At 38.2% G+C, this 13,286-nt stretch overlaps 1 protein-coding gene across 4 annotated transcripts in view; it reads right to left on the reverse strand.

Annotated features, from left to right (window-relative positions):
* Nucleotides 1-13,286, reverse strand: part of ODAD2 (outer dynein arm docking complex subunit 2) — a 176,457-nt gene that overhangs the window by 45,945 nt on the left and 117,226 nt on the right. For all 4 annotated transcript variants that reach the window (XM_027073694.2, XM_027073696.2, XM_053225438.1 and 1 more), the window contains 2 exons: nucleotides 3,574-3,762; nucleotides 2,059-2,280 (listed from right to left, as the gene is read on the reverse strand). In XM_027073694.2, the coding sequence (XP_026929495.2) occupies nucleotides 2,059-2,280; nucleotides 3,574-3,762 (411 nt within the window). The remainder of the gene's footprint in view (nucleotides 1-2,058; nucleotides 2,281-3,573; nucleotides 3,763-13,286) is intronic.

The raw sequence follows: 13,286 nt of genomic DNA on the forward strand, positions 1-13,286 counted from the left end.
CTTGCACTGTCCAATAAGAAAGCCACTAGTCACTAGTGAGACCTTGAAATGTGGCCAGTCCCCCTTGAGATGTATCATAAGTATAAAACACAAATACAAGAAAAAAATAATATTGATTAAATGTTGAAGAATATTTTGGATATATTGGGTTAAATAAAATATATTACTAAAAGTAATTTCATTTGTTTCTTTTTATCTTTTCTGAAATTCTAGCTCCTAGAAAATTTAGTATTACATATGTGGCTTGCATTACATTTCCACTGAACAGCGCTGTTCTAGACCTGAAATTCAAACTGACCATTTAAATTGAACACAGTAGAAGCTGATACCAATCTATTCCAGACCCTCAAGTCTGTTAACTGTTATTATGGAATAAACATCAGTTGGCATGAGACACATAGCTTGTATAACATCAGCTGCTGCTGTTAAGGAAATTGTATGATGAAGGAACTAACTCTAGGATAAATAACTTATGAACTGGGTGACAGGATGACTCTGGTAATTGTCAAAGAGCCTGTCAGCATCACTCATGGGCAGCTACGGCAGGAATGTATGTAGGACTGGGAAATAACACTATATGCTTTTGACTAGAAAGGTACAGCAGTTATGAATGAAAACAACCAGGGATTTGCCAAAATAGTGGATAAAGTGTATATGCATTTGGAGTCAGAAATGTGAGCAGTTACACATTGTGACATATTCACCTCAGGTACTGTAACCACCTAAATGTGCCAAATATTTTCTTACATGATCTTGGCTAATAGAATCTTCCTCTTCACCTGGCCTAAAACCTGGAGTCATTTTTGGCTCAACCCTTTCCTTTATTCCCCCCCATAGCCAAGCACCAAACCCCATTTATTCTACCAACACCTACTTGCCACATCCACATTTTTTTCCTCCTTAAAGAAAACCAGAGAAGGGAGACACAGGTCCATATGCTGCCCCCACGGTCCCAAGAGGGAGAGCTCATGATTTGGCCTGCCGCTATATGGTGACAAGTAACTTACAAAAAAACAACGTCCCATTCTTTTCTCCAGTAGAAATAGCTGGTAGTTAGGAATGCAAATAGGTGAGATGGACAGGCCCTCAAGATACCTTAAGATGACACAGGAAAGGGTTTTAGAGCAGAACAAACCCTATTTTCTTTCTTTGCTTCTCTCTTTCCTGTCCCTTCCCCCTAATTATTTTTATTGCCTTCTTTTTCTAATACATGTAAGCTGTGTGGGTCGGTGAACACAGTTTCATCACTTTACATAGCAGAATACAATTCCTAAGTGATTTTGGATTATCTCTTGACTTGCGTTAAGAGGAAATAACTCAGAATTGCATGTGCAGCTGGCATTTATGTCAATTAAACTGTAAACCTTATTGAATTTTAAGACTTTGAGTAGCCTAGAAATTCTCTTCTTAAACGAACTGGCAATTGTCTAAGCATATGTACCAGGGTACTTAATGTTTATAGTTTCATTGTTTTTAAAGACTCTACTGATGGCATGTTAGGTTGTGCAAGTCCTGTTCAATAACAGAATGCATGGATATATAAAGTCTATGTGCAGAAGCTCTCCTACCTGTGTACAGATTGATTATAGGCAAAGAAAATTTGATGCACAGATTTTTTTTCGAAAAAATCTGTCTTTGAAATGGTACTTTGCTGTCACAGTTAAGACCGTCAAACTATAGTCTAGTTGTTTCAGTCAGCTCCTTTGCTATTGAGTTCATGCCAGTATTTTATTTAAGTGCTAAGTAAATAATATATTAAGTGGAATTATGAGTGCCACTAATTATTAATGTGCTATACATTTCCTTAATCAAATTCAAATTATAGAGCAATTACTAAACTGAGATGTTTTATAATCTTTGATTTAGAAACATTCGATCTCTAACTTTCCCGCAGCATAAACCATACTAACACATGGTTCAGCTGCAGCCATGATCCAACACATGGGCAGTTTTGTGTGTCCAAATATCCCCCATCAGTTAAACCCTATTGTTACATAAGTTTCTTTCCAGCCTCTGTACACCTGCATTGGACTAAACCACAAAGTCAATCAACTGTACCTTTACTGCGCCATTCTCGTGGATGGTGACGCAGTTGTCGGCATCTTCTGAGAGTTGGTACAAGGCTTGAGCTGTTGCTCGATGCACATTGGGGTCATCTGATTTCAGGTAATGCACTAATGGAGCCACTGCTTTGTACTCGCCAAAGGCCACTCTATTTCTGCCCCACATACAGCAATGTGAAATAGCTTCTGCTAGATGACGCCTCAGTTTATCATTATTCTGCACAAAGGAAATGAATTGTGGTACACGCATTGCAAAGAACCCGTGAGGTCATGTTTCTGTGCTACCTGTTTATTATCCAATAAAATGCCAGTGAGTCAAGGGAGAAGGGCTAAGTGGCTATTCAGGTGGTGTCTTGAAAGAAATTAGTATTTTGGTGGCCCCGATGGACCAACGTTCAATCCTGAATTTTCTTCTTATGACTTTAAAAAATGTTTAACTTTTTTTAATTGACTACTGAACATAGTTAATACACTCAAAAGCAATCAAGTGCCTGGCATTTGTTATTTGCTCAAGGTTTGATTTCCTTTTGAGCAAGTGCTTTAATAAAAAAAGAGAAGTAGTTAAAGAATACTGGACATTCTTAAGGGAGCATTTCATTTAACTGGCATAGGTAGATTCACCCTATACTTACAACCTAGGAATACTTCTACATCAGTAATATACCTTGGTTTCCTAGAGGGAAAAGACAGTGCAGCAAACAATGATATGTTTGAGTCCGCCATTTTCCTTTCTATATCCTTTATACACACTATATCCTTTTTTTTGTATGTAATTAACTGCAATAGGTATAATATAACCAAATAGGATACAGTTTTCTGCTTAATAATTGTACTATTCTCTTGATTGAGGCAACAACTTGGTGTCCTTAACTGAATCTGGCAGTCATTCTTAGGAACTCAGAATTAGACTAAAAAGTCTTCTAAACCAAGCATCCTTCCAGTGATTGAATTTCTGCTCTACGACTTTCCTGCCAAGAGGTAGCCCAAGCTATGCTCAAATACCTCTGATCGTGGTGAAGTCATTATCTCTCAAGGCTGCTTATTCTATCTGGCACAGCTCTGAATAAATAATACAGTGGTTGCCAAAGCCTTCTAGTTCAAGAATGCCATCAATCCAAGCTTGCTAAGCCTGGGGAAGAGCATTTAACTTGTAATGTTGGCATGAACAATCATCTTAAGGATAATGAATGATCATGATGGTGGTGATGGAAAATGATAGTTAACACTTCTATAATAACACTTATATTTGGCACTACTTTACTTGCCAGTGACAAATAAAAAACAGCCTATATTTTACAAGGATCTTGCATATTAAATTGTACAGTTAGGACACACTTTCACATTGATCAGTCTCGGAGACATTAAATTAGTTGACCAAAATCTCATACCTCATAGGTGATGGATATTAAGCTTGAATCCAGGTCTCCGGACTCTAAGTTTATGGTTTCTACCACTACTCCATGATATCTTAAGACCATATACATTTAAAATAAAAGGATGTGTTACTTACTGTATTTGCTAGTTTGGACAATAAAGGGACAACTCCACGATCTGTAATAACAGCCAAATTTTCTTGATCTTTTGCTATATTTGTAATAGCAGCACATACACTTGCCAAAACTTCTTTATTATCTGATTTCAGTAAATTGACGACAAGTTCCAAACCACCAACAAAGGAACGGACCATTTCTCCAGCATCCTAGAGAACAATTAAAAACAAAAGATGTTATCAAAAATAATCTTTTGATTAGCATTTTTTTAAAAAAAGCAGAAAGTAAGGATACGGCTATTAAGTACACCTTTGGCATAAAAAATTCAATTTTTTTATTATACATAATTTCTATGTATGTTTTCATATGTACATAACCACACGATTCAACTTCAACAAATATTTATTGAATAACTATTATGTGAGAGTTACCATGCTAACTACTGGGAATACAGAAGTTAGTAAAATACAGCTTATTCTTATTTGCAGTAGTTATGCTTTATGAAGTCATCACAAAAATTGAGTTAGTAAATACTGAACCATTGTTTCTAGGGGGAATGCAGTGTTAGGTTAACAGATCAATACATCACTGATCAATAGATAACCTTGTTTTATGGGTTTTTCCACTTAGGCTATCTTATTTCATATATTGTTAATTCATCAACTCATGGACACCTGAACTCATGGTGAGTCCATGGCTGAACTCATGGACACCACCACACTATAAGTCATGCCTGAAGGAAGCTTATCTAACACATGAATTTTCTCTGAAAGGCACAGCCTTCTTGGGTTTAGGAACACTAGAGAGCACTGGGTGCCACACACAGGGGCCATGTTAAATAGTGAAATCACCAACAAAACCCACAACGATGTGAAAAATATGGCACTAAGTAGACAATAAAATTGATGCTTGTTAACAGTATGGGAGCTAACAACAAAAAGGCGGAGAGTCATCTTGTTCAACCTCAGCTGAGAACGTGCATTTTGGGCAACTCAAAATTTTCACCTCGCCGTGCACGTCCAAGAATGACCATGGAAGTGCTGTGAGTATTGATTTCAGGATTACAAAAATTTTAGCAAGAGGGTGAAAATTCCCAAACAGACTTTGTGAAGAATGTAGATTGACTGTGCATGCTCTTTTGCCATCATGTTGCTTGCCATCCAGTGGGGAAGAGTGGCATTAGGAGATAAGTGTAATGAACAGCACTAAGAGGAAAGAGGTAAAGATACTACAATGACACACAACAAGGGAGGCATTCAAGGACGTACCCCGCCCCAAGAGAATGTTGGTAAACTAAAGTCTAAAAGATAAGGAGTTATCCAGGATGGAGGGGATTCAGGATGGAGGAATAATCATGAAACAGACCTGAGAATGAGAGAGGAGGCACCTTTTTTTTTTTTCCTCTTCAGTGTAGTGTAGCTAGAGCATAAGTATGAAAGGGAGAATGGGAGAAAATGATACTTCCTGAGATCTTGAAGGCTCTTTACTGTTAGCCTTGGCAGAGAGTATAGAGATCATTTTAAGGGCATGAGAAAGCCACTGAAAAGGTTTAAGTGTGTGTCTTGGGGGGGAAGAGTGGGGAAGGGCATTTTATCAATTTTGTATCACAATAGCTCTCTCAGGATTGCAGAGTTGAGGTTGGGGCAAAGAATGTGCTGGGGACTCAGAGGCTATTTCATTAAGGTCACTTAAGAGGTGGTGGCAGTTTGGATGCAGGTTATGGTCTGGACCTGGAGAAAGGGGTGTGGGTTGGTGAGCACCAACTGGAGACGATGAGGACCAGTGATCTGATGGTGATGCCCATGTTTCTGGTTTGACCCCATGATTCTCATGTTGGAAAGGCAGGGTGTTGTTTTCTGTTCTTACGGTGAGAAAGGATGGTATTTGATATTAGGAGGCCTAATTTGAATGAAATGCCTACAAGACATTTAAGCTGAGACATCCAGAAGTCAGTTGCATATATGCCTTTGGAGCTCAGGAAAGAAAACCAGGCTTGTGTCATAGACTTGGAAGTTGTCAGTATGGAGACCGTAACTGAAATAATGCATGTGAGAGATGGTGAGTGAGGGAGAAGTGGGTTCTCTGTGTCAGTGCTGCAAGTGTGGGTGGGAAAAGAATTTGTCAGAGGAACCTGAAAACGTATGGTTGCCCAGAAATCCTCACCTCCCTAACGTATGGTGGTGTCTGTGTGATGTCCAATTATTTGGCTCTGGGGCTTTCTCAAGAACTTAATACCTTTTTTTTTCTTGGTGCAGAAGGTGATTTTATTAAAGCATGGGGACAGGAACCATGGGCAGAAAGAGCTGTACTGGAGTTGTGTGTGTGTGGCTGGGGCGGGGGGGGGGGTGTGCAGGGGCGGGGTTCTATGGAGTTGGGGAGATAAAGTCAAGAAGGAGTTTCCAAAGAGAAATTAATACCTTCTAAGTGCCAATCATGCATCAGGCACTTTGCATACATTATCTGAGTTAAACCACACAATAACCACACAGAAAAGATATTATTTCCATTTTAGATTTTAAAGACTGAGGTTTCAAAGATGTTGAACACCATAAACTAGACTGTGTCCCTCAAGGGGCTGTGTTCTAGTAATCTTAATGAACTTTATAATCATAAATCTGAACATCTCATTCCCCTATCTCCCCAATTCTTTGATTGCCCTTAGGATAAAAAACAAACTCCACATGTGGTTTACAAGCTTTTCATGGTGTGTGTGCCCCTGGCTTTCCTGCCTCACCTCTCTGCCTTGATCCCCTCTTCCAACCCCCTACACATGAGCCCTAAGCCAGTCCCACCCCAACTCCCCACCCGTATCCCCTGGCCCAGGAGTTAATAATCAGAATTCTGACACTCACTCTCTGAGAATGTGGCTCATTAAGTCTGGGATGGGGCCTATGAATTTTTTTTTTTAATCTCTCTTGTGAGTCTGAACTTCAGCCAATATTAGGAACATCAGTCTTTCAAGTTCATGTCCTCAAACGTGCCACTTGCATGTCTCTGTATCTTTGCCCATGGCTTTTTTGTCTATTTCCCCACTAGCTTGGGACTTTCCACATAGCCTTGGCTACCAACTAAGGTAATGTTCTCTTTAGGGAGGCTTTCCTGAACTGTGAGTCTGGATTAAATTTCTCTTACTATAACACCTGGTTCTTCCATGTTATAGCATTTACTACTCTCTGCAGGAGTGACTTAAATTTATTTGCCTTTGTTTATTGTTGTATGCCGAGTTTTTGTGAAAGTTTCTGGCAAGTTTCTAGAAACCCCTTTGAATGAACTTGCAAACTCATAGCTACAAAAGGAAGCTTTTTCTGAGGACATAATGAACCAAACTGAACTTCTAGGGAATGGTGAAGGCAGGACCCTCTCAGGTTCTTCCCAAGTGTAAGTGGAAAGTATCTTTTCCACAACACGCTGCCTCTCCTGCCTGCTATAGGGACCGTGCAAACAATATTAGTGGCCTTGTTCTCAATACCACATGTAAATACAGGACACACTTTCACATTCTGATGCGTTAATAAAATTACTTACAAAATATTTGCCATTTTCCCTAAAATTCTACGATAAAGCTTGTTATATAAAACAAATGATTATACTTTCAACTGAATTCTACACTGTCACCTCATTACACTTATGTGCACTAAGGCACAATCAAATCAAAAGACTGTAAAAGCTAATTTATTAACCTTTGGTCAAATATCCCACATAAATTAATCCAGGTTGCCATTTGAAGCACTTAGTAGTGGTAGTTGCTGTAGTGCTATTTCCATGTTGTAGGTGAGGAAAACCTTAGAGAAATAAATTAGTATGTGCAAAGTACAAGAAGGATACACGGCAGAGTGGGATCTGAATCCATGTCTGCCTGGCCCCGAAGCCACTCTACAATACTGCAGTCATTGGTCCAAATGAAATAAATTCATAATCTTAATCACGTACTTGGTCTGGATGCATGAGTAAACTCAAAAGCAAAAACAATGGCTCTTAGAATTGCAGGGAACTTCCAAAGTGCAGCCCCCAAACTCCACTTTTTTAAGTGATGTTATGTGTGTCAATAAGCTAATATATTAGTCAATTATGAAACTACAGAACGATTTTTCTTTCTCAAGAAAGACTGAAGGAATTCTGGGAAGATGATGGTGGCATAGTTTTTGAGTTTCTCTCAGAAAACAGAGACACTAGTGGCAGCAAAACAAAAAGCACGGAAATGCTAGATGAAAAGATATCATCACAGACCCCCAAATATAAGCAGATTGGGGCAAACTACTGAAATTACAAAGCCCACATGTTCTAAGAAACCAGAAATCTGCAGAAAGAGGGACTTGTAAAGGCCCTAGAACCAGGGAGCCCACACTGATTAATGAATAAGACCAAAATGCCCCCAGGTCTGATGGTGCTGGAGCATTCTGTGGTCTGAATCCTTTGAACTCGTTATACTACAAACTGAAGGTTCCTTCTAGGTTGAAGCCTGCACTGAGGAGAAACTGGTGGGAGCTGCATACAAATAGAGCATGGCAGGGACAGAGGGATGAAGGAATGATAGAGTCCAGGTAAAAAGAGAGGAGGGGAACAAAGCAGTCTGAGTCTGCTCTCCATCACTGGGAAAGTAACAGAAATGGGATCTTGAGGACCATGAAATTAGAAGTGCCACCCTGGTCCACATCTCCCTCTCAAAACACCACGAAAACTCACTGCACTTAAAAATGAGCAAAACAAAAAGACTATGGTCAATTTGCATATAGAATTACTAGAAGAAAAGGAATGAGCTGAAAGAACATTACAGAAGCAATGAAAGGAAAATGTTAATTAGAATTATCAAAGCTTATAAATTGGGTGATTAGTAAAAAAAACAATTGTTAAGGGCAGGTGAAACCCATCTACAAAGAATTGGACATGAAAGCAGAATTCATTTTGAAAATGAAGAGTAAACCAGAAGGAACATAAAAATGAATAAATATAATGGGTAATACTTTTAAATAAATAGAGTATGTGGAGAGTCCAAGGTGACAGAGGTTGGGGGAGGGGGGCACCTGGGTGGTTCAGTCAGTTAAGCATCCAACTCTTGGTTTCAGCTCAGGTCATGATCCCACAGGTTCATGAGTTTGAGCCCTGCTTTGGGCTCTGTGCTGCCAGTGTGAGACCTACTTGAGATTCTCTCCCTCTCCTTCTCTCTCTGCCCCTCCCCCACTCACACTGTCTCTGCCTCTCTCAAAATAAATGAATAAACTTAAAAAAATGATAGGGAAAAAGCTAACAAAAAATTGAAAAGACTAGGCAGAGAAAATAACATATGCATAGTGAGTCCCTAAGAAGGGAACAAAGCAATACAATGGAGCAAATTTTGAAAACCAGGATTCAAGAAAACTCTCTCCTGAAATAAATAAAACCTGAGAGTCACCCTATGTACCTGGGAAAATTGGCCCAGAATGTGCTAACATAGAGAAATATTCTAGTACAACTGCTGGACTTTAATAAAAAAAATTATTTGGTCATCTAGGCAAAAGACCAAGTCACTTCTAAGGGAAAGAATAAGATATCCTTAGCCTTTTAATAGGAATGTTTTTATGCAGAGGGAAAGGAATAACATATGTAAACTACTCAAGAGAAAATGTGAATCAACATCCTAATATCTGGCCAAAATGACCTTCAAGTATAAAACTGTTATTGGGGCACCTGGGTGGCTCAGTTGGTTAAGCGTCCGACTTCAGCTCAGGTCATGATCCTGTGGCTCATGGATTCGAGTCCCGCATCGGGCACTGTGCTGGCAGCTCAGAGCCTGGAGCCTGCCTCAGATTCTGTGTCTCCTTCTCTCTCTACCCCTCCCCCACTTGTGCTCTCTCTCTCAAAAATAAATAAACATTAAAAAAAAATATAAAACTGTTATAAACGTGGAAGACTCCAGGGAATGTCTTAACACAGGCCCTTCTGAGGAATCCACTTGACATTGACTGTCAGATCTCCAAAAGACTAAAAAGACATAGACAAAAGGATGACATATTTCTTAAGATGCCCTATTGGCTTCATTTCCTTCAGGATGAGGTTTAAATCATTAGCATGACATTCAAGTATTCTCCCTATCTCTCTAAACCTCACCCGCTGGTCTTATTTCCCAGTATACCCTTTTGCATAAACTATATTGCAGCCTCTAGAAATACTGGTGCCATGTTCTTTTACATCTTTGACTATGTTATTTTCTTTACCTGGATGCCCTTCTAAACTAGAAACTCCTACTCAGCCCTCAAAACTGACTCCTTTTAATAGCAGCTTAAATAACATTTCCTCCATAAAATTCACTCCCTCCCCCAACTCCCCTTCTCAGTAAATTCGTTTCCTCCCCTCTACATTCCTATAGATGATTTTATCCAAAATCCATTCCCTCATTCTCCCGTATTTCCCAAGCCTTGATTTTATTTGGGTATCTAACTCTCACACAGAAGCACCTGGAGAAAATGCATCTATACCCCAGATGTAACTCTTGATTGGCCTAAGCCTATCACGGAAGTCTCGTTGCCTCTGCCATTATTTGTTTAGGAGTAGGCTAGATATGGCCCAATTATGGCCAGTGCGTTCTGAGATGAGGTCTCCTAGGAATCTTCTGGAAGTTCTTCTATGTATAATAAGGAATAATCGCAGGTCACACTGAGAAAGGCAGAGCAGACAGAGGAAAATAGCCTGGGGTCCTTGATGACATTGTCAAACTGCTGAATCAACCAGGCCTAAATTCTGCTTTGGCTATTTAAAACCAAAGGTATCTATAGCCATTTTTTTCATTCTATTGCAGTTGTTTCTTATGGGTCCTTTCCCCATTAATTTGTGAGCTGCCTGGTCTTATTCTCTGACTCTCACTTGGGATATGGTCTGGTGTCTGTCACACAGTAGACTTCCAATAAATCTTTGTGGAATTGTGAAAAAATAAAAATAATAAGGGGACTATGACTTTAAGATACTTAGCTGCAGTCACAATCACTAAAAGGCAAAAAGCATTCATTATGCATTAATAATGTAACTACACAAAATGGAATATAAATGGATAAGACCACTTCGACCTCATCATCTAGTGACTTCTGGTTGTCTCACTGCTTTATCAGCCACAGCACTGGGGCCATACTGGCAGAAATAACAAAAGTGATCACATCTGCTTCTTGTTCCAAGAACTTCCTAAGGTGCATGGTATGAGATAGAGGGAGCCAAAGTCTCAATGAGATCATGGGCATGGCTCACCAAGGTCTTATAATGTTTACAATCTGTGGGACAGTGAAATGTTAAGACTCAAGCCTACAGGTCCTGCCAAAGTTTGTTTGTTTGGAAGGTAAGGACCCACCCCCCCTCTTGATCTCTCTGTTTTCCTTTTTAGGTTTAAAGATTCTAAACATATGACATCTTGCCTCACATAGTTTCTATGGAAAGGGAGACAGTATATTTAAGGATGGAAAAAGTAATTATTCTGCCAATACTGTCTTTCACTAATGCTAAACGACTGGGCAAATTCAACACATTTTCCACCTTCTCACATATCTTAAAAACTAGTCTTTGCCAATTTTGCCACTGGTGTGATATTGGTTATGCACAATTCAAATTTTCATCTCTAATGCAAAAACCCTCAATTAGAATAATATTAGTCATAACAATAACAAAGTCTAACTTTTTGCAGTTTACAAAGGACTTCCTCATGCATGTCTCCTTTGATCCTCACAGCTCTGCCTGTGGGAGGCATGATGTCCTCATTTTACAGACAGGAAGGCTCAAGGTTCATGAATAGTCAGTGACAAAACGAAAAATCAACTGTATGTTTCCTGATTTCTCATTTCATGTCTTTTCACTATACACTGTGTTTTAGGCCTGCACGTCCCAACAATTAATATTTACCAGGTTATACCTAGTTTATAAACAGTCAGAAGAATCTTCACAATTTAGAGGGTTAACAATTCCAAAGAGATGAAGCTACTTTGCCAATGACAGTTCCTAAGACAAATAAAAACAGTAACTGAAAGAGAATATGAAACACCTTCATACTGCTATTAAAGTTTGAATGGTTGAATAAGTAGGAAAAGGTGTCAAATTCAATGAACCCAAATCAAGTCAAATACACAAAATAGGATGAAAAATATAAAGTAACAAAATACTACTGGTTGAAATTCAACTAATAGGAAAATATTAAGACATTATTTACAGATTAATGAATAAAACAGAAAATTGGATGTTTTGGCAAAGAGCAATTAAATTAATGGGTATGAAATTCCTTCTCTTGCCTCCAGCAAAAAGAACTGGCAGTTTTCTGATGAGGTGAGATATACATAATGCAACTTTAAAGCACATACAAGGCAAGCGTAACATGACTTAAGAACAAAAATTTGTAACCAGGAGGGCTATAAAAACACTGTTTTGTGCCATACAGACACCATACAATGCATAATACAGTATTTGAAAAAGATTTAAAAATAGCACATTGCATATAAAAAATTCCAAAAATGCTACATTCACATTCGAACAGCATGTCAGAGAAACCAAAACTGAACAGGCAAATCTTGTCCTAAAAGTATATCCAATATATCAATGCTTTTAAAATTCTAAATACAACATACACACACACATACACACACACACACACACACACACACACACACACACACACACACACATATAAGGAGAACAGACTGTTTGTGTGGCTCTATCACAATAAGATCCTTGTTCTGTTTCTAGAAGTTAAGTCCTACGGCTTAAAAAAAAATTTACTGATTTAGAACTGCTTTACACTTTCAAATGTAGTTCTTCAAAAATCAAAGTTAGGATATCAGTTAGTACTTTTTCATTCTGAACGGAAGGAAAAGTAAATTAATTTCAGGTAAAATAAATGATTCTGTCCTCACAGTGTAGATTCAGATAGCAGAAAATTCATTGTACTTTGTAGGTAGCTTTATCAAATTAAATCACAAGAAAAATAAAGAGAATAAATTCAATGGTTCTGATTTTTTCTACTTTCCTAGCCTAATTTAAGATAATTTTCTTAAATACCACAGAGAACTGTGATTTTGCCATTTTACTATGTCCTGTGTTGATTCTGCTTTAGATACAGTGTTCTATTAATGAGGAGGTCTAAACTGTGAGAAACCATTGTGTATCCAGAGACTTATAGAGTTAATTAAATGACATTCTTAACTGATGATGTCTTTGAAAAATGCTTACAACTTGTACAAAGAACTAAACAAATGTAAGTCATATTATCATAAAATAGCTATTATATAAATCTATGTGTGCATACACATATATATTTAATTTTTAACATTAAATATATATAGAACTTTTCTCCACTTGTACTGAATGACACAGATTAAAATGAGTACAGCAATTTCTGGTTAAGATCCAGTCAGATGCTTCTGAACACTGAGTTGTATGCATAAGGCTAAGAACAACAACTTGAAACCATAATCTTAACAGAAAAAAAAATTAACTCTATGAAACACTATAAAAATGCCAAGAGTCTCCCCATTTATGGAGAGACTGTTTTCTGAAAGTTTACTTGTTGGGTCTACAACATCACATTTTGCTGTAAATATGTGGTTAATGTCTCAGTTTGACAGATAAGAATCTATTTAACTCATAATGAACCTGACTTATAACACACTAACTGCAACTAATCCTCATTTGCATGAATGTTCTAATAGTTGAAGCCAGATACTTGTCTCTCTCATCTTCTGTGATGTGTAACTTTGTCACGTCAAATTATTTTCATAGGTCTCCTCTC

This window comes from Acinonyx jubatus, chromosome B4 (genome assembly GCF_027475565.1).
Source record: "Acinonyx jubatus isolate Ajub_Pintada_27869175 chromosome B4, VMU_Ajub_asm_v1.0, whole genome shotgun sequence".
NCBI classification, from domain to species: domain Eukaryota; kingdom Metazoa; phylum Chordata; class Mammalia; order Carnivora; family Felidae; genus Acinonyx; species Acinonyx jubatus.